Below are 26,971 nucleotides of genomic sequence, written 5' to 3'. Positions count from 1 at the left end.
GGTAATACATGTATATAATTACTTTCAAGAAAATATCTTTAGGCATTGCATAGATATGGTGGAAATTGTGAAATTTTAAGTATTTGACCTTGACCTTTTCACCTTTGACCTTGAGCATGTGCACCAAAAAGTTGATAGGCACAACTTCACCCCCTAATACACATAACATGCCAAGTTTCATTAGGATACCTCAAAAGGATTTTTAGTTACGCTGTCCACAAGATTCATTACGGACGGACGGAAGGACGGACGGACGCACAGACGGACAACCCGAAAACATAATGCCTCCGGCACCACTTCATGGTGGAGGTATAAAAAAAACATGCGGTTACCATGGAAACGCATTGTCCGATACAAATACAAAGGACATTTTGCAAAACTACACTTAAAGAGCATCATACACACCAAATTTCACCTTCATAGATTAAATGGTTCAATTTGATACAAAAATGAGTGGTTACCATGGCAACACATTTTTCTTACATTAACACATTGGTGTCTTGCATAACTACACCTCCCAATCATCATACATACTAAATTCGACCTTAATTGCTTGAATAATTTGGAAGTTATTCAATCCACAAGGTTTTGGTAAAATTCGATACATTTGTGACAAACATGTAATTTTAATATTTTGCCAATTTTGTGAAAATGTAATCACACATTGTCCACATGTACTATAGACCTATTAGGAGAATCATGCATTATGGCGGAGGCATACCAGTCGCCATAGCGACATTTCTAGTCTTTTCTAGCATAAGGAAGGAGCACTTGACTAACAGCTTTCAGAAAGCAGGGGGAATAATTGCTACCCTTAACATATGTCAGTATTAAGTTGATGGAATTTGTAATTTTCATGAAAAATGAATTTTTGTGGAATTCTCTTTACATTTTTATACCCCCGCCACACTTAGTGTGAAGGGGGTATATAGGAATCACTGTGATGTTGGTCGGGGGGCTGTCGGTCGGTCTGTTGCAAAATCTTGCGTTGCGAACTCCTTCTACAGTTTTGAAGCAATTTGAATGAAACTTAGGGTAAATGATGATATTGAGGTTTAGATGTGCAGGACATGTCTGACAAACACAAAAATCATGTGTTCCACATCCATGCTTCAAGGTCATAATGCCTAACAAATTTGATTTCAATTGCTTCGAAACTGTGGAAGTTGTTCACTCCACAAGATTTCGAAGAAAACATGTGGTTACCATGGCAACGCTTTGTCAAGTACAAACACAAAGAGTGTCTTGCATAACTACACCTATAGATCATCATAGATACCAATTTTGAAAGTGATTGCTTGAAAACTATGGAAGTAGTTCCCTCCACAAATTTTTAGTAAAATTGTGGTTACCATGGCAATGCATTGTCCGGCAAACACAAAAAACATGTCCTGCACATCTAAACCTCAATATCATCATTTACCCTAAGTTTCATTCAAATTGCTTCAAAACTGTAGAAGGAGTTCGCAACGCAAGATTTTGCAACAGACCGACCGACAGCCCCCCGACCAATATCACAGTGATTCCTATATACCCCCTTCACACTAAGTGTGGCGGGGGTATAAAAATGTAAAGAGAATTCCACAAAATTTCATTTTTCATGAAAATTACAAATTCCATCAACTTAATACTGACATATGTTAAGGGTAGCAATTATTCCCCCTGCTTTCTGAAAGCTGTTAGTCAAGTGCTCCTTCCTTATGCTAGAAAAGACTAGAAATGTCGCTATGGCGACTGGTATGCCTCCGCCATAATGCATGATTCTCCTAATAGGTCTATAGTACATGTGGACAATGTGTGATTACATTTTCACAAAATTGGCAAAATATTAAAATTACATGTTTGTCACAAATGTATCGAATGTTTACCTTCCTTGACCTATGTTTAATTGGATGAATAGGAGAGCATGTACTTTAACTTCGACTTTGACCCTTTCATAAGTTTACGCACTTGAGTAATTTTCAAGGTATGGAGAAAAAGTGCAATTTCTGTATTGAACAGTAAATTGTTATCATTTTCATCTGGTCTTTGATTCATAAGAGAATCACTGTCAGGCAGAACATACATAAATATGTACTAAGTTTAAAAATTACTTGAGCCGCTTCCGAGATATGGAGAAAGTAGTAAGTTCAGCACTTTCACTTGATCTTTGACCTTTTGACCTTTGACCTTCTTGGCAAAAAAAAAAATCCCAGAGAATCTCTAGTGGGTAATATACATGCATACATTAATTGAACATTCCTAAGTGAGATAATGAAAAGCCTCTCATGAAATATGAAAGAGCATATAATTTTAAGAAGGATTCAACGTTTATTTCATGAAAATTGGTTTTCAAATGGCTGAGATATCCAAAAAAGTGCTAATAATAAAAGGCGACATGCCACAACTTTATTAGGATCTCTTTGTTTCACCTTGTTTTTGGATATCTCAGCCATTTCAAAACCGATTTTCATCGAATAAACTTTTGATACCCCTTAGAACTGCATGCTCTTTGACATCTCATAGAGTGGTTTCTGAATATCTCGCAAAACGTTAAAAGCTAAATCCTCACCTCGACCAGAACTTTACACACCCTTTAAGTTAAAAAAAAATAATCCTGCTGGCATTGCATAAATATAAGGGAAATAGTAAAATTTCGAAGTATTGCCCTTGACCTTTGACCCCTGACCTTTGACCCCATGAACCCCCAATTCCCTAGCTAACTACTGCCAGTCAGTACATGCATGTATACTTTGTTCCATAAAGATACTTTGAACAATTTCCAAGATACAGAGAAAAAAGTGAAATTTTAACATTTTACTCGACCTTTTGACCTTTGACCTTTTGACCTTATGACCCCAAACTTTCACTAAAGAATCTTAATTGGGTAATACATGTATACACTAAGTTTAAAGAAAATATCTTCAGGCAATGCATAGATATGGGGGAAATAGTGCAATCTTAAGCATTTGACCTTGACCTTTTGACCTTTGACCTTGAGCATGTGCACCCAAAAGTTGATAGGCACAACTTTACCCCCTAATACACATACATGCCAAGTTTCATTAGGATACCTCAAAAGGTTTTGATAGTTACCCTGTCCACAAAATTCATTACGGACGGACGGAAGGACGGACGGACGGACGGACGGAAGGACGGACGGACGGACGGACGGACAACCCGAAAACATAATGCCTCCGGCACCACTTCGTGGCGGAGGCATAAAAATTATTTGTGGAATCTTGTGGAAATTCTAGTTCTAGAGAAGATCTTTTTAATGATTTCTTAATCCCCCCTCCACTGGGTGAGGCATGGTGCCCATTTTAACAAATTTAGATCCTAACCCCCTAGGGATGCTACCTGCCAAGTTTGGTGGAAATCCATCATGAGGTTTTCAAGAGAAGATTGTACAATTAAGGCCCCAATTTGGACCTCCCCACCCCTCCCCCTGCCCCAAGGGGGGCACCCCTGGATCTGCTATGAGCAAACTTGAAACTACAGTCATTAATGTGGTCAATAGCACAATCAGGGTACTGTAAAAGCGGTTTCTTTCACGTACAGAAACTTTTGCGGTTTCTATCGGTGCGGACATTTTCGCGTGATGTTAAATTCGCGGTTCAACCTCAAAGCGCAAAAAGCACGAAAATAAAACCACTGCGAAAGAAACCACTTTTACAGTATGCAAATGCGTAACAGGGGAAAAACAAGAAAACTTGGTGAAAATGTGTTTTTTGCTGTTTGTTGTAGCTGAGTGTTCAAATTTTCATTTCATGTAAAGAAAGAGTCAAAATTTTGCATTAAAATGCGTAAAAAACTAGCATTTTGATTAGGGGTGTCAAATTACATTGAAATGACTAATATATTGGAAAAATTCATTAAAAAAAAGAGAACTTTTTTTTTTCATCTGAAATTGCTTTTAGATATTCCTAATAGTAGTACCCCTTTCATTCACCACTCGCACATAACCATGACATATCACATAATGTGAATTAATGTCATATTTTCACTACTCAAAAAAGATGATCAATTTCGTAGGCATTACTTTGAATTCATATAACAACACTTTTATAAATTTTATAATATTTCACTTTTGCCAAAGAGTGAAGAGATGAAACTTTCAGGAATAGGTAACAGACATACTGGCCATTATTATACAGTTTTATATAATTAGGGCCAGTATTTTGGAAGATATGATATTTTTCATCAAAAAAATTATCTGTACAGTTTGACCTTGAATGTGCGCATAGTGTTTGGATAAATTCTCGTATTTGTAAACACAGATAATGGAATGAATATGAGATTTATGATGACTTGAGTTGATATCCAAGCTGTGACACTCACACAATGACATATTGACCCAAAATACTATGTTTTGCTGATGATATCTTTAAAAATTGAAAAAGCATTGAAATAAGAACACTGAACACTTATCATAACTATGACCTTCATGCAGTAGAAGATGGGCGTGGATCAGTCTTACTTTTCTTCAGCAATTTGTAAATATATATGGGTAATTCCATAAAATAGGGACCCACTTTGTGACATGCCTATTTTGCCAATAAAATCATAAAATCAGATTTTTGTTCAACATAACTTTAAAGAACATTCATATCGAGTAAGTGTTTTGAAAACTGACTGAAAATTAACATTCTAAACTGAAATTGAAGGAAGTCAGCATACCAAATTGCAGTGTATGGGGAAAAACTGGTTCACCATGTAAAGGGGACACCATTGGTGTCCCCCTTACATGGTGAACCATCCATTTTGACATCTTACCACATATTTCAAACTAGTTCTATGTTTGTTTCAATAGAAGTAATTATTTTGAAGTAAGAAATTATCTGTACTATTGAAAAAATGACACAACCCCTATTTTTGGCCAGGAAAAAGATTCTTCAACGTTTCTCGTGTAAGGGGGACACCAAATATTATTTTTGCATTTTTTCCCCAAATTAATAGATACCTGTTACAAAGAAACCACAGCTACATTGTAAGACATGCCAATGAGGAGCAATTGTTGTTGTGATAAGACACAAAAAATTAGCTATCACTGTGCCCCGACATAATATTTAGGGGGACACCAAAGCCACGTGTGTGATGCATGAATTGATGAATTGATGCATGAATTATACTTATAGTGTTCAAAATTTGCTCGTCTTTTATCATTTTTGACCCCTTAAAATAGAGTTTAATCCACAAACAAGCTGTAAATCTGCCTAACTGGTGTTAGAGTAAAATGCCACACAATTTTGCCTAAAAACGTTGTGATTTTGCACTTTTTGTCAAAATTCATGTGGAACTTTGAAGAAGCAATTTCTATATTTTACTTTGAAAAGGAAGATACTTACCTGAATAAGAGTATTCAGAAGTAAAATTGATTTAGGGTATGTAATTTTTAAGCAATGACAGTATGAAGCAAATAGAAGGGGCATTTAACTAGTGGGACTCTTTTCAATGGAATTACCCATATATTAAAAAAAAATAAGTTCTTATGGCTTAAATTAGCTAAAATTTTCACATGATAGATTACCACATACTGTATGTACAATTCATGGCTAAACTAGAAATGTCTCTATGGCGACTTTTATGCCTCTGCCATAATGCATGATTCTCCTAATAGGTGTATAGTACAAGTGGACAATATGTGATTACATTTTCACCAAACTGGCAAAACATTAAAATGACATGTTTGTCACAAATGTGTTGAATGTTAACCTTCCTTAGCCTAGGTTTAATTGGATGAATAGGATAGCACATATTTGGGGATATAAGGACTTTAACTTGACTTTGACCCTTTCATAAGTTTACAATGCATTGAGTAATCTTCAAGGTATGGAGAAATAGTGCAATTTTTGTATTACATAGTAAATTGCTACCATTTTCATCTGGCCTTTGACCCTAAAATTCATAGGATAATCACTGTCAGGCAGAACATGCATAAATATGTACTAAGTTTCAAGATAACTTGAGTGACTTCCGACATATGGAGGAAGAAGTAAGTTCAGCACTTTCACTTGATGTTTGACATTTTGACCTTTGACCTTTTTTGCCAGAAAAAAAAAGAGAAAAACTTCCAAGAGAATCTCTATTGGGTCATAAATGCATACACCAAGTTAAAAAAAAATAATCCTGCTGGCATTGCATAAATATGAGGGAAATTGTAAAATTTTGAAGTGTTGCCCTTGACCTTTGACCCCTGACCTTTGATCCCGTGAACCCCAAATTCCCTAGATAATCACTGCCAGTCAGCACATGCATATACTACAAATGTACGTTCCATGAAGATACCTTGAACAATTTCCAGAATACGGAGAAAAAAATTAAATTTTAACATTTTTACTTGACCTTTGACCTCATGACCCCAAACTTTCACCAGAGAATTTTAATTGGGTAATACATGTATACACTTAGTTTCAAGAAAAATCTTCAGACATTGCATAGATATGGGGGAAATAGTGAAATTTTAAGCATTCGACCTTTGACCTTGAGCATGTGCACCCAAAAGTTGATAGGCTCAACTTCACCCCCTAAATACACATACATGCCAAGTTTCATTAGGATACCTCAAAAGGTGTTTTAGTTACGCTGTCCACAAAATTAATTACGGGTGGACGGAAGGACGGACAACCCGAAAACATAATGCCTCCGGCACTACTTCATGGCGGAGGCATAGAAACCAAGGATATTCAACAAGGGGAAAAGATTCTTTTAAGTAGTCAAATTAGGAGTGTACCTCACTGATAATACTAAAAAACGGCTGCACTCATTTTCCTCAGCATTTTTAAATGGCTCAAAACTCAAAACTGGCTCAACATTTATTGGCAAACAGCACGCCATATTGTAGTGTACATGTATCTTCAGTACTTTTAGGAAAAGCAGAAAAATTAGATGTTTCATCATGTACAGTGTTTAACTGTACAGCATGGGTTAAAAGGTCTCAATGTCACAAAAATAAGCCAGCATTACACTCCTACCATGACGGGACTTCAGATCTCACAACTTTCTCCAGCAGAAAGGACCACTGTTTTTTATTGCATGCAAGCAATGCCAGAAAAATCCATTAATTTGATACCAAACACATAGGGGTAGACTTAAAATTCGGACCTAAAATCTTGATTTACGTAAATTGTAAAACACTTTTTTTTATGCATTACATGGGTTTGGGGGACTTTTTGGTAATTATTCTTCAATAATTAACAGTAAATGAGAAGAAATTAGCTATTGTATTACCACATGTGATTATTACTGCATGTGAATTTTGAACTCAGCTGGTGCATTCTTTGAGAAGTTACAAATTTCTAAAGTGAGAAAACCATGATTGCATACCCTGATTGTGCTTATCACCATGTACTTACTCATAGTATTAACTCACAAATGTAGCTCTATCACTTCTGATTCTAGAGAAGATTTTAAAAGATTCATTAATTTTGGGAGGTTTGGGCTCCTTTAGGCCCTCCAGGTGGGACATCGTGCCCATTTGAAGAAATTGAGATCCTATGCCCCTAGGGATGCTAACTGCCAAGTGTGGTGAAAATGGTCATGGGGTTCTCAAGAAGAAGATGAAATAGTACTATTTATGCTCCCATTAGGATCCCTCCCCACCCCCTCCCCTGGGTCCCAAAAGGGGGGGGGGGGGCAACCCTGATTCTGCCATGGGCAAACTTGAAAACTACAGTCATCAATGTACTAACTCATGATATTAACTTAGCTCTATCACCTCTGGTTCTAGAGGAAAAGATTTTTGAAGATACAGTAAACCTCGCCTAAGTCGACATCGCATAAGTCGACAACTCGCTTAAGTCGACACGATAAAACAGTCCCAATTATTCCTTGAAAAATTTCGATGTCTTAGTCGACATTTATAAGTCAACAACTCACGAAAAGACATGATTTTTCAGTGCCAATTGAGCAGAAATACGTGTTAATTCCCTCGTCTAAGTCGACATAATCTTTCGCTCAAATTGTTATCGCCATTCTCTGAAAAAAAAAAAATCCTGCTCCGATTCGCAGGCATTGCTACTCGCTAATGCGCTATACGTCGCAATACCGTTCGTGCCATGCATCCATTGTTTTGTACGCCTGAAATCAAAAGGGCATACCCTCATTTACACGCGAGTACTACACATAGTACCCAAGGTACATATTGTAGTTCATTTTCTTCTCCTTTTCTCCCTTTCTCTATCTAAGTGTTTGTGTCTGTGTGTATCGTTTGGTGCAGGTCAGTGTGATGCAATTTCCGACGCAAAACGTGGAGCTAAAAGCTGCATGGTCCGATGAGAGCGCAACGGGAATTGTTCTTTAAACTTTTTTTTCTCGCTTTTTGTTTCGTTTAGAATTACATGCAATGTACCGTGGGATGTATACACTTGCCTTCTAAGCTAAGTCAAAAATATATTTTGTGTGATGACAGCCAGTAGTGTATACAATTTTGTCAAATATACTTGTATCACATCTCTCCGCATGCTCATCATTTGTTCACGCATCTTGCAGGATAATGTTTGTTACGGGTGATTTTGTTTATCCTAAAATGCAACGAGGTTCGATCATTATTCTTAAAATACACACATTTGAACATATTGGTCCTAGTAGATATTCGTTATCCGAACATGAAATAGGCCTTTTCATAAATCCGAATATTCAACGTTAATTTCTCCGTAGCGGGATAAGAAACCTGTGACTGTTTCTAGAAACTTCACGTTTAATTAATTGCAACTAAAAAAAAAATCAAATGCAAATGCATCACATCACACGCAACTTTGAATCTTAAATGCAAGTGCGTTGCTGAAAGGACTTCGTGTTTGATAATCAGAAAGTACAAAATCGTACGAAACTGAAACTCAATTTGCGCTTAAACGCAACTCTAAAAATCAAATCCAAGTCCATTAGGCCTAAATCACAAGCAATGCTGAAAAGACTTGCGTTTGATAATCATACAAGACTAGAAAACTGTACGAAACTAAAACTCAACTGCGTTTAAATGCGTTTGATAATCATGCGAAACTAGAAAATTATTGTACGAAACTAAAACACAACTGCGTTTAAACTCAACTCTAAAATTCAAACGCAAATTCATCAAATCACACGCAACTTTGCATTTAAACGCAAGTACGTTGCTGAAAAGATTTGCGTTTGATAATCAGAAACTAGAAAATTTTACGAAACTGAAACTCAACTGCGTTTAAACGCAACTGTAAAAATCAAATACAAGTTCATCAAATCACACGCAACATTGCATTTAAACGCAAGTGCGTTGCTCAAAAGATTTGCGTCTGATAATCAGAAACTAGAAAATTTTACGAAACTGAAATTCAACTGCATTTAAACGCAACTGTAAAAATCAAATACAAGTCCATAAAATCAAACGCAAGTTCATCAAATCACATGCAACATTGCATTTAAACGCCAGTGCGTTGCTGAAAAGATTTGCGTTTGATAATCAGAAACTAGAAAATTTTACGAAACTGAAACTCAATTGCATTTAAACGCAACTCTAAAAATCAAATACAAGTCCATAAAATCACACGCAACACTGAAAGACTTGCGTTTGATAATCATACGAAACTAGAAAACTGTACAAAACTAAAACTCAAAAGCGTTTTAACGCAACTCAGAAAATCAAACGCGAGTTTATCAAATCACACGCAACTTTGCATTTAAATGCAAGTGCGTTGCTGAAAAGATTTGCATTTGATAATCAGAAACTAGAAAATTTTACGAAACTGAAACTCAATTGCTTTTAAACGTAACTCTAAAAATCAAATGCAAGTCCATAGAATCACACACAACACTGAAAGACTTGCGTTTGATAATCATATGAAACTAAAAAATTGTACGAAACTAAAACTTAAAAGCGTTTAAACGCAACTCTAACAAGGCAAGTGCCATAATGTGTCTCGCCCATTCGCGTACAAGAAATTGTACGCGAATGGGATATAACAGATTAAAAAAAGAGATATAACAGATAAAAAGAGATATAAAAGGGTAAAAATTTATGGCAAAAAAGAAACGTGCCATAAAAACTTAACATTGGGCCCTTAAAGTTCGTTGACCCCTGCCTGTGAACTTACGCGTAAGTCGACTTTCGCGTAAGTCGACGTGTTTTGCTCAGTCCCGATTATGTCCACTTTACAGGCGAGGTTGACTGTACCTTAATCTTGGGGGGTATTTGGGTCCCCTGGGGCCCCCTGGATGGGGCATGGTATCCATTTTAACAAAATGAGATCCTAACCCCCTAGGGATGCTACCTGCCAAGTTCGGTGAAAATCGGTCTTGGGGTTCTCAAGAAGAAGATGAAAATGTAAAAAGTTTACGCACGCCGGATGAAGAACGATTGCAATAGCTCATTTGAGGTTAGCTAATGATACCTGGGGGGTGTTTCATCAACATTTGTCAGCACAAAAAGTTGTCATCGCTGACAATCACCATAGTAACAGTCAGTGACCAGAGCATCTCATCCAATCAAAACCAAGGATTTTGCTGAAATTGTCAGCGCTGACAAACGTTGATGAAACACCCCCCTGGTTGATAATTTCTGCAGCAAAATTCCTAACAGACTTAACCCTAACTAGGCCGGGCTATTTAGGTAGTTGATAGAGCTGGGGGTAGGGGCTCCCAGGCCCCCCTCCAGATCTCGGCCGTCGACCGCACGATAATTGGCACACACATTGCCTATGATGTAATCTAAAATACCTTAAAGTTAATTTCTCAAAAAATTGTGATTTATGCCAAATTATGCTAATTTATGCATAATGTGCATGAAATCAGACTATTTGGTATAAATCACAAAATATAGCTCAAAACAGGCACATTTTTTGTGCAGATATTCTTTTTAGTGTCCTTAGCAAATGTAATGAAAAAACTGTGATTTCAGAAAAATTCTGAAGTATTCTATTGTTTTTTGAATTTCTTATGTATTTCTTTGTTTTTTACTTTATGTTTTCCATTGTTTTTTCGATGAAATTTGTCCGCGACATTGCTCCGAACAAGAAAATATGTTATTCATTGATTTGAATCGATAAAACACCAAAATAATCATGCTTTTATGAAATTTACGAATTCACATTTTTGAGCAATTTTGGGTCTGACATGCATGTACATATTTATGCGTAACTTCGGAACCGCGCGCCCGGGCTTCGCAAATTTGGTGTCAAAAGAGGCAGGAGACTCGAAAGGAAAAAAATCATGAATCGTCGCGACGATAGCTTTTTGCGATTGCGATACATCACATTACGCGGAACGGCGAGGGGCCTTGGAGCCCCCCCCCCCCCCCCCCGGCCTAGTTAGGGTTATTAAAAGGGTAATGATGCATTTACAATGTACACCATGTTCTTGGTGACTACAACAGCCCCACTTGCCTGAAATATGTAGTGCGCCATGGGTAGGTGGGATATTCTTCTTCATTTGTTCTCTTTGTGTTCTAGTCTTTGCTACACCGCATTTTCCAACAGCCTACAACGTTTCTCATGAATGCCAGGACTGCTGCACATGGCAAATTTTTTTAGTTTAAAAATCTGACACAGCATTTACAGCAATCACAGTCTGTCACGTTTACCCATCCCGTTTTGTCCAGAGTGACTTGAGACATGATTGCTGTGGCCCCTCGGAACATGGTATAAACGTAGCATTGTATATTACATGATCACTAAAAATGAGTTTTTACCTTGTAACTCTGGATAAACTCCAAAACAGTCTGAGGGGCCTCAAACAGGGAATCAGTGTGGTTGACCAAGTAGCATCTCTCATCCTGGACATCACGGAATGCTGTGATTTGCTGCATGTCAAAAGCAACAAACCAGACAGAAAAGATTTGTTACACTTGTATCTAACAGCATACATAATGTTATTGTTTTTTCCTATTTTGACTGTGGATGTTATACATTTTCTTGTGTGCTTAGCTTTTTTCTTACTTTTTTTTTTCCTCTTTGTCTTTCAATGTAAGAAAAGTTCTGCTGGCACTGCAGATTGTGAAAATTGGTTGGGAGAAATTAAATACATTTCAGGTACAATACCACTGCCATGTATTAGGAAAACTAACATTAAACGGCTCTTACGCAAAATTGTCAGATAACATTTGGGGCATGACATCACTCTTTAATAACCTCTTATTCAAAATATGGAAATGGGTACAGATGCTAAATCGAATGATGTTGGAACACAAAGTGGTAAACTAACAATCAATATGGAGGCAACAATATACACTATACGTAGGTACACATGTAAGAGCCAACTTTATTTCAAACATCTGTAAATTGTTTTGTATGTTGTACAGTACATTTGTACATCTGCCAGGGCTGGCACAACCACGTGGGCAGGGGTTGGAGGCACTTGTTTTGCATGCTATAGGGTCTTACAATTGGGCCCCATCCCCACTTTTTTGCAGGAAATACAGGGTGATACTTTTTTTTTTTTTTTTTTTTTGCTGCATGTCCGCCCCCTCACTTTGAAAAACATATATGTGTAACTAAGCATGATCACTCTTGGAGAAAAAAGTGTTTAAGATGATTCTTTTATTACAGGTATTGTAGTCTCATGAGTCTTTAATAAACCAAAATATGGGTTGCTTAAACCAAGGCTGCACACTGGCACTGGTCTGATGATCTGGGACCAGTAAAAATCGCTGTCAGACCAGTACCTTTTTCAGGAATGGACCACTTAAAAATGGCAAAACTGGGTACCTGCTGGTTCAACAGACAGGTCGGACCAGTAGAAAAAAATGGGTTAGTGAGCAGCCCTGCTTAAACCAATATTTTGTAGTATCAGCAAACTTCATTTTGTCAGAATGAGTTTTAAGAGCTTACAAGATATATGTAATAACAGCGATAGGCAACAAATTAACATCACAAGTATACAAGGTACATTGTACATGTACATCTACTCAAAGTGTTAGGAATCTTTATAAGATCATAATGAAATCTAATAAGAAATAGCACATAATGTATGTACACTGAATATGTCATACAAATGTATATACAGATTGTATAAAAAGTCTGCATGAGGGCATTGTGAATAAAACTTTTATAACCTACAATGTAGAATAAATTGTGCTCCCCATAAACCTCAATAGCGAGTTTGAATTAAATCTTGCAAGAAATGCAAGGCAAACACAAGAAATGTGATATGGCATTCAAGTCGGAACACGGAGGGCACCATCACCACATACTGTCGTATACTACATGTACAAGTAGAACTAGAACTATCACTCAATGTGATTAAAACCCCCACCTAGCACTGACGGAGTTTGCTCAACCAGCAATTACTTTGTACGTATGCTTTTTATTGAAAAAAAATTGTTACCATGGCAATGTATTTGTCAGCATTGAATAAATGTATATTTTGCTCAATGATAGTCACATGTGTCATAGGATCTCAAGTCAAGAGCTCAGAATCTGAGTAAGATAAATAAATCAGCAATTTCTATGATTTTCATTCAAAAAATGCTGTTTCCATGGCGACACATTTTTCAACAACAAAAGATAAATTTTGCACATCTAGAATTTGCTATTGCCATGGCAATGCATTATGCGATACAAACGAAAAAAGTGTCTTGCACATTCACCTTTGAACATGCCAAATTTGGGGTCAATTGCTCAAAAAATGAGAGAGTAGTTAGGTCCACCAGATTTTGCAACGGACCAACCGCCTTCCTGGCCACCCGACATCCAAGTGATTCCAATACCCCTATACATACTACCGTGTATGTGTGGATGAGGAATAATGACCATTATTTTGTACACCTCTCCAGCTAGTCAGAATAAAATCTGATGAGAATTGAGGCTGGTACCTGTATATACTGTATACAACAAATATGACAGGGAATCCTTTAAAAATCATTGAGGACGAGTCCTGAGTATACTTGGGCAAGAGTCTATGGGAGATGCATGTTGTAGCAAAATCACACAGTCCTCAACGGGTCCTTTAGAACAAAAGCGGCCCTATCGATGAAAACTTTTGTTACCTACATCATGTACATGTACAGTAGAATAACTCCCTACAAACCTCCATAGCAAGTTTGAATGAAATCCGACAAGAGATGTGGCTGATAGAGCATATCATTCAAGAAATGTGACATTGCATCCAAGTTGGAACACTGAGGGCACTGTTATCACAAAGAGATACTGACCTCAGACTGCTGATGTTTGTCCTTCCTTGTATAGCAGTGTGCCTAAATGTTGGTCTACCTATTGTAACACCCTTCATTATCAGTTGTGTTTGTTTCAATTTACTTGATATTTTGTTTTTATTTTTCTCTCATGAGGCTCTTCTCCATCATGACCTACACTAACACAGAGCTACATGTATATTAAACACTCCCAAGATACGGTCTGTTCTCTCTATTAAAAACAAGGCAAGTGCCAAAATGTGTCTCGCCCATTTGCGTAGAAGAAATTAATGTTTTTCTAACTCCTGGAAGTTCATTGACCCCACCTATGACCTTTGACCTTATGGTGACCTTCAACTCCCCAAGGAACATTTACCAGCCAAGTTTGGAGACAATGGACATGTGGAGCAAAGGTTATGAACCATTATAATCGAAATGCTCTGTTAAAACTTTGGGCTCTAAAAGTTCTTTGACCCTGTCTGTGACCTTTGACCTTGTGATGAACTTTACCTCCCCAAGTGACATCTACAGCTGTACCATCCAAGTTTGGTCACAAATGGACATATACATTGTACATCAAAAGTTATGAGCCATAATCGAAATGCGCCGTAAAAACTCGTACCGGTATGGGCCCTAAAGTTCATTGATCCCTGCCTGTGACCTTTGACCTTGAGGTGACCTTCATGCTTGGTTGAATGTGTAACTTTATATTACCACTCTTCCCTCCAGGTTTGAGTGAAATTGAAGTCCTCAGTAGAGAGTTATTCAAGTTTTTGTAGCATAACAGACGGACGACGGAAGGACAGAAGCCATAGGTGATCTCTTAGTCTCCCCGCACCTCTCCGGTGGGCTCGACAATAACAGATCATGATAGGGGCTACAACAATTTTAGTTTACTCCAATAAGTAAATATTTAATTCAACTGTTATTGTACTCCCTTGTACAAAGTGCAATTGTGATAGACAGTATACTACCTAAATAAGGTAAAACTCACTTCATTTTATCAATTTTTCATATCCAAATCATACCAAAACATTTTGTTAAATGGATAGAATAAGAGCTGCCAACCCATAGAATAGGAAATCACTCATAACAAGGCTTAAAATCAGTCATTTCTGGAAGAAATCAATAATTTTCTATGCGGTGTTATGATTCCCCCAAAAGATACATGTAGATGGAACACTGCACAGGCATGGTGCACACGTGCATGCCTGCTTGATGCAATAATAGCTTTGCCATACTGCATGTCATGTACACTGTAAACGATAATAAGAATAATAACAATCATACCAATAATAACTAGAAAAGCACCTGTAGAGTGCAGACCTCCGCCAAGCAGCTCATCTCCACCCATTATTACCGGTATACACGCGCACTGAAAATCGTCCAGTTTCCCAATATACAGTGGTACATGTAGAAGCGTTTTGTTTACGTCATCACTTTCGAGTTACGGGGCGCCTGGCTAGAGCACAGCTTGTGCTGTAGAGCGCATTCCATAAGCAAACCTCATATACGCGCAGCCTGAACTCCAAAGTTCATTGACCATATCTGCAAAGGATAAAGAATCCTTTAAAAATCCATAAAAATTCCAGGATCATTACTAAAATTAAATCATCTCTTCCTTGGGTCATTACTAACCTTCTCTGCAAATTTTGTTCAAATCTGTTACAACTTTTGTAGTTATTTTGCAAACAGACAAACGAATGCCGATGAACACTTAACCTCCTTCTTCCTGATGAGGAAAAAAAAAATTCTGTGGAATGAGGGTAGGAGGCAACATCATTGTGACTGGCTTTCTACTCTGGGAAATCTCTAGTCCGACCAGCCGCTGTGCGGCAGCACAGCGTCATACAAGTTACAAGTGTATGATACACCAATCTATCGAGACCCCTCAAACACAGCTACATGACTACAAACTTGTTGAATGTAACTGTGCTTGTTGAAAATGTCTGCATTCTTATTACAAATTTCACAAACTACTCAGGTGAAATGAAATGCTTGGATTATAAGCATGGTACATTAGTCCATAGTGAGCCCTCGTGCAACGCAAACTGAGCAAAAATTTCAATATCAAACTGGAAAGCTGACCATCACAGTGCGATTCCAAACACAGTACATAGGCCCCATGCTTTGAAAGATGCAAATTGTGTGCAAAGATGACAGAGTGCTGCGTAGCGGCGCACGCATAAAGTCACACTAGCCAAATTTAAAGCTGGAACCACAGTGCTCTGTCTGCGCGTTGCTTGAGTAACGAATATGGTGTAACAAATTCAAAATCGTGTTGTCGCTCCGGAGTAAGTTGATTGCGTCGATTGTGTAGGTACAGCCCTGTCGCGACACTTGTTGTACAGCGACAGGGCTGTGTATCTATTGTAGTTAGGGAATCTCCACAGGCACACCTACTTTGTTGTACATAAATAATGTGTCACTATAGGGCTCACACCTGTAAATAAAATGGACTGTCCCAGACCCCTTCACAAATTCGTACCAAAGATACCAAAATAAATGAAGAAAAAAATTAATTAAAAATCAATGATTTAGTTTGGCAAAAAACTGAATAGCTGTAGACATTGAGTATGAATTCCTCTACAAACTGCATTTTGGTTGGAAGATGAAAGCTTTTCTGATGGAATTTGAGGGGACTATATTTCATCGGGTACGTGTACGGAAAATAGGTGATTTTTTGAGTGACAAGAACTCGTAGTCTGGCTTTGCGGACCCCTGGACAGAATTAGAGCAGAACAACCCACCCTGAAAATCTGATGGATGAAAGGTAATATCTCACTTATCCAGGTTAGTGAAGCTGAAAAATCTCATTCCTCCCAGCTATTTTACAGAATTTTTTGCAATTTGAATTTTAACACACGTCTCTATGGGAAATTATTTACCCGTGTGAGCCCTATATGTTTGAATCTTCCACACACAACAAACACTAGCCAAAACATCCTGTCACATGACGTACTAATTTTACAGACGATCATGACATGATCGCTCACAAACTATACATTCACAAATTTGAACATTCATTAACAAATATATTGGCAAAAAACATCTTTTTAAACATAAAGGTGAGTCATTTCCTCAGACACATTGCCGGGTTTATATCTTATTGAGACATGGTCTGTAGTCCCACTTGTACAAATAAATGTGGTTATTTTATGTTTATTTATTTTTTTTTTTACAATGCCACCTGACATAATGAGATATCTGCTATAATGAGGAAAACTACTTGGTCCCAACCTTATTTTAGCAAGTTGCCCTTGTACTGAAAAATCCTTGACCCTGTAGTCCTGTACACTGTGTACATCTGTATGTAGAGTCTACTCACTCTTCAGGTAGGCTGTCCATCATACAATCACACTCTGGTAGTTTACAAAAATTAACTCCAGCTGGTCCGGGCCATTTTCCATAAAATTGAACAAAGTTAAAAAAAGTATGCCTACAGTTGTATTCTCCTGGCCCAAGGGACATTTCAAGCTCTCTGAGTCTTGTCTGGATGACCAGTCTTGCGTGCATACACAAGTCATCCCTAAGAGGGAACTTGGATGCACAATTCTATGAAATTACAATACGGTAGCTTCTAAGAGAGAAAAAGAATTCTCTCCTCGGACATACAATGCATGTCTTGTTGACAGAATGTGTCTCACTCCCAAAGATTGATGTCCTCTAGTTTTCTCTGCATTTTGTAGTCACATTGTGTAACATTAAGGGTTATGCTGTCTTTTTTTTTTTTTTTGAGGATTGCTGTCTTCATAAATCTCATTAGCAATTGTCACACAAAGTCATGTAATCTACACGTATCTGTATCCAAAAAGAAATAACCTGTGGGGCCTCCTCTTGCAACTCAATATTTCACTTGTTGAAATTCAGAATTGTACACAATGTGTACAATAGTGTATACTGGATGAACAGACAAAAGTTTGCATATAGTATATCTCTATTTATCTTTTAGTGATCGTGAGTTCTGTAATCTCATTGGTCAATCAACCACTGAATATATCCCGTATTCCGTGATAAGGTCATATTGTGCGCATGCGCTAAATCCAACACTGAATATATTCCGTATTCCGTGATATGACGTCATATTACACAGCTAGCTGCGCGTGTACCAAAGACGCTTAAATAGGAAAGTGCGCGCTAATCCTGTACAAAACAAATGGACAGCGCGTGGTCCTCAAGCGTATTACGCACATAACCTGAGACCACTAGACGCTTGATAAACGACAACAGCAACTTACGTATCTGGCTGCTACGTATACTGCAGTATCTTATGGCTTGTACGTATTTAAAACAGTACATTGTATGCGCGCATACAGTAATCAGCTCGCGAGACGTAGGCCTAAGTCAACATGGTCATGGCTGACAGCCGGCGATTTCAACATCATTCACGAAGGGAAATCAGCGAGAAGAAGGTTAGCACTTACACTAAAAGATAAAATCGTTACCCCCTGCTTGTTCTTACGAAATACGGGAAATATCTACGGTCTGGTGCCATATTCCATTCGGCCTTCGGCCTCATGGAATATGGCACCAGACCGTAGATATTTGCCCGTATTTCGTGAACAAGCAGGGGATAACTAATAATATCTCTTGAATCGGGTTGGCATGGATGTCAAGTTGCTGCTTTGGCTGTAGCAGAAGTTACTGATGGCAATGTACAGTACAAACTACACAATGTAGTACTTCATAGCAATGAAAGTTGAAGTCTGACTTATAGCACTGTTCTTTGTTTCTGCAGAGATCACCCCCAATGTTTTGATTGTGCTGTTCTACTTCCCCCTTCACTTGATGATGGCCCTTATGTTCCAGAAGAGCACATTCTACAGAAGTGCTTCTAGTTCTAGTCTAGATCTAGACATCATACTAATCTACTTTTAGCATTTGTCAAGTTGTCTACTGGGTCATTCCATGGGGTTGGGTCTTCTTTAGATTTCACGTTGTGCAGGGAATAAAAGTCATATTCTGAAAATTTAATCAAATAATTGTATGTGGTTAATGCTTATTCTTGGAGAGAGATGTGTGAAGAATTATTTGATGAATAAAAAACAAGCCTGTGTACAAATTTATTTTGCCTGTGACTGCTTCACTGTTGATGTCTCATGTTTTTTTTGTGGTCCCAGTTGTGACAAAAATATATGCCATTTTCATGGCAATGTAATACAGAGTCAACCTTTCAGCATTATGCCTATCATAATTAAGAGAGGCCAGGTGACTTCTACAAAGACTCTAAGGCACATAAACATGTGTAACAAAATAAGAACACCAGAGCATCTTGAAGCCACCTCATACCGACGCTACAAACGAAGTCCGCAGCGATTTTTGTTGTAACATCGGTATTGGATGGTTTTACATACACTTCCAATCATAATATGATCAGAAACCTTATTTCTATAATTAGAATTATATTTCAGGAGTATTATTATCCAAAAATTGGCATCAAAATCCTCCAAATAAAAGAGAAAATACGGAATATATTACTGTACTCCCGTCCGAAGTCCGGCCTCTTCGTGTAACATCGGATAAGAAAGTCGCGTCTCGCGACCAAAAAAAAGAGCTGCTAACTTCAGTAATCGTATTTACGTCACTGGCAGTTCTTCCCCAACAGCGGGAAGACCACTTACAGCCCATTTACACCTACCTGGACGGCGCAAGATCTGTTATTCTGCTGACATCCGTGTAACATTGTGACAGGAATTTCGATGTTTCCGATGTCAATCGGTAAGCTTTTACGCTATTTTACGAAATAAAATATCACTGAAGGTGATTAATACCCCCGCCCCGTGACGACAGTCTTACCCAAGGAATGATCTTTCCTTGATCTTCTGCCATTTAAATGCCGTTACCATGGCAACGCAGCTTCTGACACGTCCGAAAAATATGTCTTGCACATCTTCCCACCAAGACTATTGTGTGTGCCACATTTCATAAGCTTTTGTCAAAAACTGAGGAAGTACTTCAATCCACAGGATCTTTCCTTGATCTTCCGCCATTAATATGCCGTTACCATGGCAACGCAGCTTCCGACACGTCCAAAAAATATGTCTTGCACATCTTCCCACCAAGACCAATGTGTGTGCCACATTTCATGAGCTTCAGTCGAATACAGAGGAAGTAGTTCAATCTGCAAGATCTTTCCTTGATCTTCTGCCATTTATATGCTGTTACCATGGCAACGTACTTTCGGGTACTGTCAAAAAATGCGTCTTGCACATCTGCAACCAAAGGCACACATCTGTACCAAGTTTCATGGAAATTGGGCAAAAACTGAGGAAGTAGCTTGCAACACAAAATTTTCCATCATTTTGGCTCATAATATGTGAGCTGTTACCATGGCAACATACTTTTTGTCACTGTCAAGAAATGTGTCATGCTGACCTATATCCTAAGACAAACATTCAATATGAATTCCATGAGAATTGGAAGAACACTGATGAAGCATTTTTGCCATGAAGCATTTTGCCCTATATTTTACCAATAACATGCCGTTACCATGGCAACGCACTTTTTGCCACTGCGGAAATATGTGTCTTGCACATTAACATATTCAGATGAACATCTGTACCTAATTTCATAAAAATTGATCAAAAACTGTGGGAGGAGTTCGCGACGCAAGATTTGTACCCATTTTTGCCCATAATATGCCGTTACCATGGCAACGTACTTTTGGGTACTGTCAAAAAATACGTCTTGCACATCTACAACCCAAGGCACACATCTGTGCCAAGTTTTATGGGAATCGGTTGAAAACTGAGGAAGTAGTTCGCGACGCAAGATTTGCAACGGACCGACCGCCCGACCGTCCGCTGATTCCTATATACCCCCTTCAAACTTCGTTTGGCGGGGGTATAATAACATTTGACATATTCTGTAAACTGTATTGGAGGAAAAAAACGACATTAAAACCACTGAACTGACCAAAAATACGGTGGACGATGATACTGTAGTCCCACATACTGAGATATTTGTTACTTGTTCATGTTCGTAATTTTGATCGCCAAATTTTTCCTTCCATGCCCGTCTCTGCAAAAGGAGCATATGTTCCTCTCTTAGAAAACCGTACTAAAGTATGTCCAGTGTATCTTCACGGCAATATAACATTATTTTACCTCCCGATTATTGTGAATTTTGGACCTTACTTTTGTCATTGGTATCTAAAGTAGACATGCAAAACGTTAGTACGGTAAATTTACTAGTTGGAAAACGTAGACGTCCAGACTGCGTCTGAGCTAAAGAAATAGAGTTTGCCCAATTTTGCTGGTGATATTACGGGAACTAAGAGCTGTAAAATTCTTTCTCTTGAACAAATTAACAATGTCAATGTTTTCCTACCAAGATTTCACTGACCTATTAATAGCATTAGTGTTAGATGCTCTGATGAAGTTAACATTTCACATGGGTTCACTGTTCCCATTCCACGTTCACCCACTGTGAAGTCTCAAAGCAAAAATGCCAGTTTCCTATTCATTTTGGGTGGGTAATTGGTAGGAAAGAGTTCCATATGTACCCCCATCAGAATTGGCATATCATTGCTCTATTCTATCATTCTACTCTCTAAAAAAAAATTGAGTGAAAATATACACTCTTAAAGGAGTAAATACAAAAAAGAGTGAATTTAGAGTGAAATTGGAGTGAATTTTGAGTGAAAATGTTCATTTTCACTTGTTTTAGAGTGACCTCAGGGATCACTCCAAAATCTTCGAGTGATCCTTGAGGTCACTCCAAAATGAGTGAAAATGAACATTTTCACTCAAAATTCACTCCAATTTCACTCTAAATTCACTCTTTTTTGTATTCACTCCTTTAAGAGTGAATATTTTCACTCAATTTTTTTTAGAGAGTTAAAAAAAAATTTTGAATTTGATGGGGATTGAGTAAAAACAAACAAGGGCCTAGTATTTTGTTTGGGGTCTATTTAGGACCGTAACCATAACCCTAACCCTATCCTTAACCCTAGCTAGGACACCGGGGGCTGCGCCCTGCCCTTGCTGGCTTACATCTGAAAACAAGTTTTTAGCGTAGAGTATGAAAATGATATTTTCCCATGTTTTACATGCTATATAATCATTTTTTGAAGACAGACTTTCATGTCTTTTTTTTCTTCTTCTTCATCTTCTTCATCTTCTTCTATTATGGTGATGTACTTGTATCTTCAGTTTTTTTGCTTTGATGTAAAGCACCTTGAGCATTTAATCTAAGTGGAGAACGGCGCTATAGAAATTGCATGCATTATTATTATCATTACTATTACATCATTTTAAGCGTAACCCATATTTTTTTTTTTCAATTTTGGTGGGGGGGGGGGGGGGGTACACATGGAACTCTAGCCAATAGGTATGCCAAGAGGTAGAAATGTAAGCAAAATTGTTCAAATTATTTAATTCCATTCATAAACACACAGACACATCAACAGGAATATAAAGTCAACCCCGACACAAATTTTCTGTTAATTTTTAAATTTTATTTCTCTTTACATCTTTTGTCCAGTTTGTCGATGAATCTGCCATGGCTCCTCCTCTGCCACTGCTACGTGTTAAACTACGTGAAAGAGTGAAAAGGACACATCCACAGCACTCCACAAACAGAGAGAGGAAGCCAACAAAGCAACACCCAAGAAGAGCGAACGTAACAAACTAGACAAGAAGAAAACTGCACAGAGGGAAAATGGACAGAAGAAAAAACAAACAAAATCCTTGAAAAACTTAATGTATGTCAGGACGGTGAAATTTTTTAATGTGAACCAAACCTTCTCCAATTTTCAATTTGGTTTTCGTGAAAAGCACACAACAAGTCATGCTATTTTACATTCTATTGATAAAATTTCTACGGCATTGGATAATCGCATGCACACAGTGGGTATTTTTCTGGATTACTCCAAGGCTTTCGACACTGTTGATCATACTATTTTATTACAGAAGTTATCTCATTACGGAGTAAGAGGGAAAGCCTTGGAGTGGTTCACAAGCTACTTATCTAACAGGAGGCAGTTTGTCGCACTGAATGATGCAAAATCGGGGTTACAAAATGTCACATGTGGAGTTCCACAAGGATCATTACTTGGACCACTATTATTTCTTATATATATTAATGATTTTCAATATTGCTCTGATGTATTCTCATTTATTTTATTTGCAGACGACTCAAACATATTTTTATCACACAAGAATCCTCAGGTCCTTTTACAAACAGTTAATATTGAGCTAAGTAATATTATAACTTGGATTCATGCAAACAAACTGTCATTGAATTTTCAGAAGACCAATTATATGCTCTTTTAATAGTAATTCTGTTAAAATACTACCAGGAAATGTTTTGTTTGGTGGAGTGGCGTTAGATAGAGTAAACTCAACAAAATTTCTTGGTCTGTATATTGATGACAAACTGAATTGGAAAATACATGTGAATAACATGTGTAAGCTCTTATCACGAAATACTGGTGTTATATGCAAACTAAAAAGAGTTATTCCCAAAGAAATATTGTTTATCCTATATTCTACTTTAATTCTTCCATATCTTAATTATGTGACCCTGCACCTCAAAACAAACAAAAAGTCGCCAGACATGAATTTTTAGTTTAGACCATATTCTGAAAGAGCAGACTTTAAGCTTTAAAATGATGTATAACTCAAATCAAATGGACTCTCCTAACCTATCTAAATATTGAAAAGAAAGCACAAACTCAGGAAAAGTGTGAACTGAGAAAAGAGGCTCTGAAGTACAGTGTCTATTCAAGCGCTTAATCTTTACCAAACCGTGCTGGCTGTGCGATGAATGGGACAAAAAACAGGAAGTAAACCACCAGAGTAACAACAATGAAGGGATTATCAGATTAAATTGAAATTAAGCATGTCTCATTAACACATTCTGTCCATAATCAATGCAAACTTTTAAAGCAGTAGCACTATCCTTTCAAAAGTTATTAGAGTTGAAACTGAAGAGTGTGGATAAGGTTTTTCAGAAATGAAAAAGGGATTCTAAAGACACACCCAATCACACTGTTCTACCAAAAATGTTCGAGATAAACTGCTAAAAAAACACACTTTCCTGCCCGTTTTATGATACCAAATTATAGCATAATGTAAAAGAAGACCCGCTCTTTCAGAAAATATGAAAAAGTCAAGTTCGGCTGGGTTGACCCATTTCACTTATTTTCAGTCCTCACGCAAAATCAGTGTGTGCGACTTTATGTTCGTTTTGAGGTGCACGGTCACATATGGTATAGTAGTGTAGGGTAATTCTTCAAAATCGCAAAATGAAAAGCTATTTTTGATCCAGAAGAGAGTTATAAGAATAATTTGTAATGTACATTTTCGTAGTCACACTAATGCTCTCTTTCATCAACATAAAATTCTGAAAATGGAAGATATCTATTTAATGCAGTTAGGGTCTCTAATGTATGATCTTAATGCAGGTGAACTCCCACTGGCACTAGCACAGCGTTTTAAGAAAAATAGTGACGTTCATAGATATAACACAAGGCAGGCTTCAGGTTTGCACTTAACCCGTGCAAGGACACAATTTACTCTTAAAACGCTAGTACATACTGGACCCAGGTTTTGGAATTCGCTTGATGCAAGCATTAAACATACTTCAAGTAAATCAGCCTCCAAGCGTAGGCTTAAGTCTCATCTTTTAAATACTTATTGTGTTGATGCGTGATGTCGTTAAAACAATGTTAACCCGTTGAGGATGGACTGATTTTGCTACAACACGCATTTCCCATAGACCCCTGCCCGAGTATACTCGGGACTCGTCCTCAACGGGTTAACAATGTTAATGTCAATAACTGAAAGTAAGTCCTGTATGTTACATTACAGATGCATATATACTTTTATGTCAGACTTCCCTTTAAAAAAAGAAGAAGAAAGTATCAATGTATAATATTATTGAAACCCAGTTGTCTTCTTGTCATGTTTTGTTTTGTTTTGCTATGTTTTGTTTTGTTTTGTTTGTTTTGTGTGTTGTGTGTTTTTTTGTTTTTGTTTTTGTTTTTGTTAAGTGTGTGTGTTTTTGTATGTATTTTATCGTCTCACATAACCCTTTTTTATCCTTCCTTTCCACCCCCTCCCTTCATTCCTACCCTTCTTTTATGTAAATAATCTCCCTTCACCCCATTACACATAGCCTCCCTTGTCTATTCCCTGTTTCCGTTTGGAATTGTGTACCTTTTGTTATTTTTTTTTCCCCACTACGTATACTATACACAATGTATTTTTTTTCTATCTTTTATTCCCGAGGGACCTTGTCTCACAAGCTATGCTTCACTAAGGTCTCCTCGTTTGCCTTTCTCAAAATATTTGTTACCCTTTCTTTATTTCACATGTACATGGAATCATATACTTATGTATTTGCAAAAATTTCAGTATTAGTTGTTGTTGTTCCTACATATTCTTGAAAGAAAGTGTCAATGTTATTGTTATGTTATTGTTATATTGCCTATTGTTGGAAGAAAGACAAATGAATAAATAAACTTCAACTTAAACTTAAACAAACAGAGGGCTAATGGACATTGTAGAAAAGAGCAGAAATTAACTTCAAACAAAGACCACTGAGAAGACAAGAAAACTTGCATGACTTCTCTTTATTAGTTTTCTTAGTTGAGTTGACAGTTGATGATGTTGTTAGTGTATATAAGGTCAAATTGTGTAAGGCCTGACTTTCTTCTTCTTCTTCTGATAGTAAAGTCTACATTCTTTCATACAAGAGTTACAAAGAATTGAAGTCTGTGTAACATAGGTATTGTTCCAAAGGTATACAGCAGGTATAATTCCAAAGAACTGTTACATTAGTGTTATTCGTGGGAACATACATAAAGTCTATATGTGTAGGTTTTAACATCTCACACCACAACGAAGGAAATCAGTTGATATGTCGTAGTGTACCTATGTTACGAAGACATACTGTCCGTGTAACATACTGTAGGTAGTACACTGTGGGCAAGGTTGTTGTATGAAAACCCCTGATGATAACAATAAAATCATGTTTTTACTTGAATATCCATACAACTCACTTACTTCAGTTGTAGTATCTTGAAGAATATTGTTATTGTGTCACTCTGAGGAAAAGTTAAACCTTTGGTTGAACTTGTAAATGGTTTGTAGAAAAAAAAAAACATGTTAATAAAAGTGTCTTGCAGTTGATATTAGAATGTACAATCTTACTAATAATGATCTCATGTGCCTGTTAGATAACATGTTGATGTGTTATGGTGAAAAAAAAAAACTTGGATGTGTTCATTATTATCATTTCAGAACACAAAATTATTGAGGATGTCAAAAAAAATGAAGTCCGTGTAACATAGGTATTTTGTCATACCTGTTTACCCATGCTGACTGAAAGTTTGTGAAGTAATAAACAGATTTTTAGTGGAATGAGTTGAAGAATGGGAGTAACAAATCAGGCGGACAAAGGAAATGTCAATTTACCCAACTTAAATTTTCAACTTGTATGTCACAATTTCAGTCCCAACCCCATGGAATTACCCTACTATTAGACCTAAAACTCACTTTTACTCACCTGCAGAGCTCCTTTAGCACACATACACACAAGTACTGTATGCAATGCAGTCTGGAGAGGGTAACTGTGTGTGTGCCGCGCAGGACTGCAGGCTTAATATGCCTCGCCTCATGCTGCTGTGGCCAGCGCAGAGCTAGAGAAGCAGGGATGAAGGAACGAGCCAGCAGCATGTACGCAGCGCCTTCAGCATAGATGACAGTGCATTGTAGGATTTCCAAAATCTGTTATTTCTAGGCAACTCTCCGTACTTCTGCAATGATGGCTGATTTCCGTACAAATTACGCAAAATCTGTCCTAGTTGGCAGCTCTTAAAAATGTCCACTTTTAAAAGAAAATGACAAAGACGCACATTGATAAAATTATAAATGTTATGTTGGATAA

General features: G+C 37.4%; 1 protein-coding gene across 2 annotated transcripts in view; it reads right to left on the bottom strand.

Annotated features, from left to right (window-relative positions):
- LOC139731054 (integral membrane protein 2B-like) overlaps positions 1-26,971 on the bottom strand; it is a 147,608-nt gene that overhangs the window by 44,907 nt on the left and 75,730 nt on the right. For both annotated transcript variants that reach the window (XM_071641932.1, XM_071641931.1), the window contains exon 4: positions 11,639-11,749. In XM_071641932.1, the coding sequence (XP_071498033.1) occupies positions 11,639-11,749 (111 nt within the window). The remainder of the gene's footprint in view (positions 1-11,638; positions 11,750-26,971) is intronic.

The sequence above is a fragment of the Diadema antillarum genome, unplaced genomic scaffold (genome assembly GCF_040938485.1).
Source record: "Diadema antillarum isolate AM-2024a unplaced genomic scaffold, OU_Dant_1.0 seq00000354_RagTag, whole genome shotgun sequence".
NCBI classification, from domain to species: domain Eukaryota; kingdom Metazoa; phylum Echinodermata; class Echinoidea; order Diadematoida; family Diadematidae; genus Diadema; species Diadema antillarum.
Note: the sequence above shows the minus strand (reverse complement) of the source record. Positions and strands in the feature narration are given on the sequence as shown.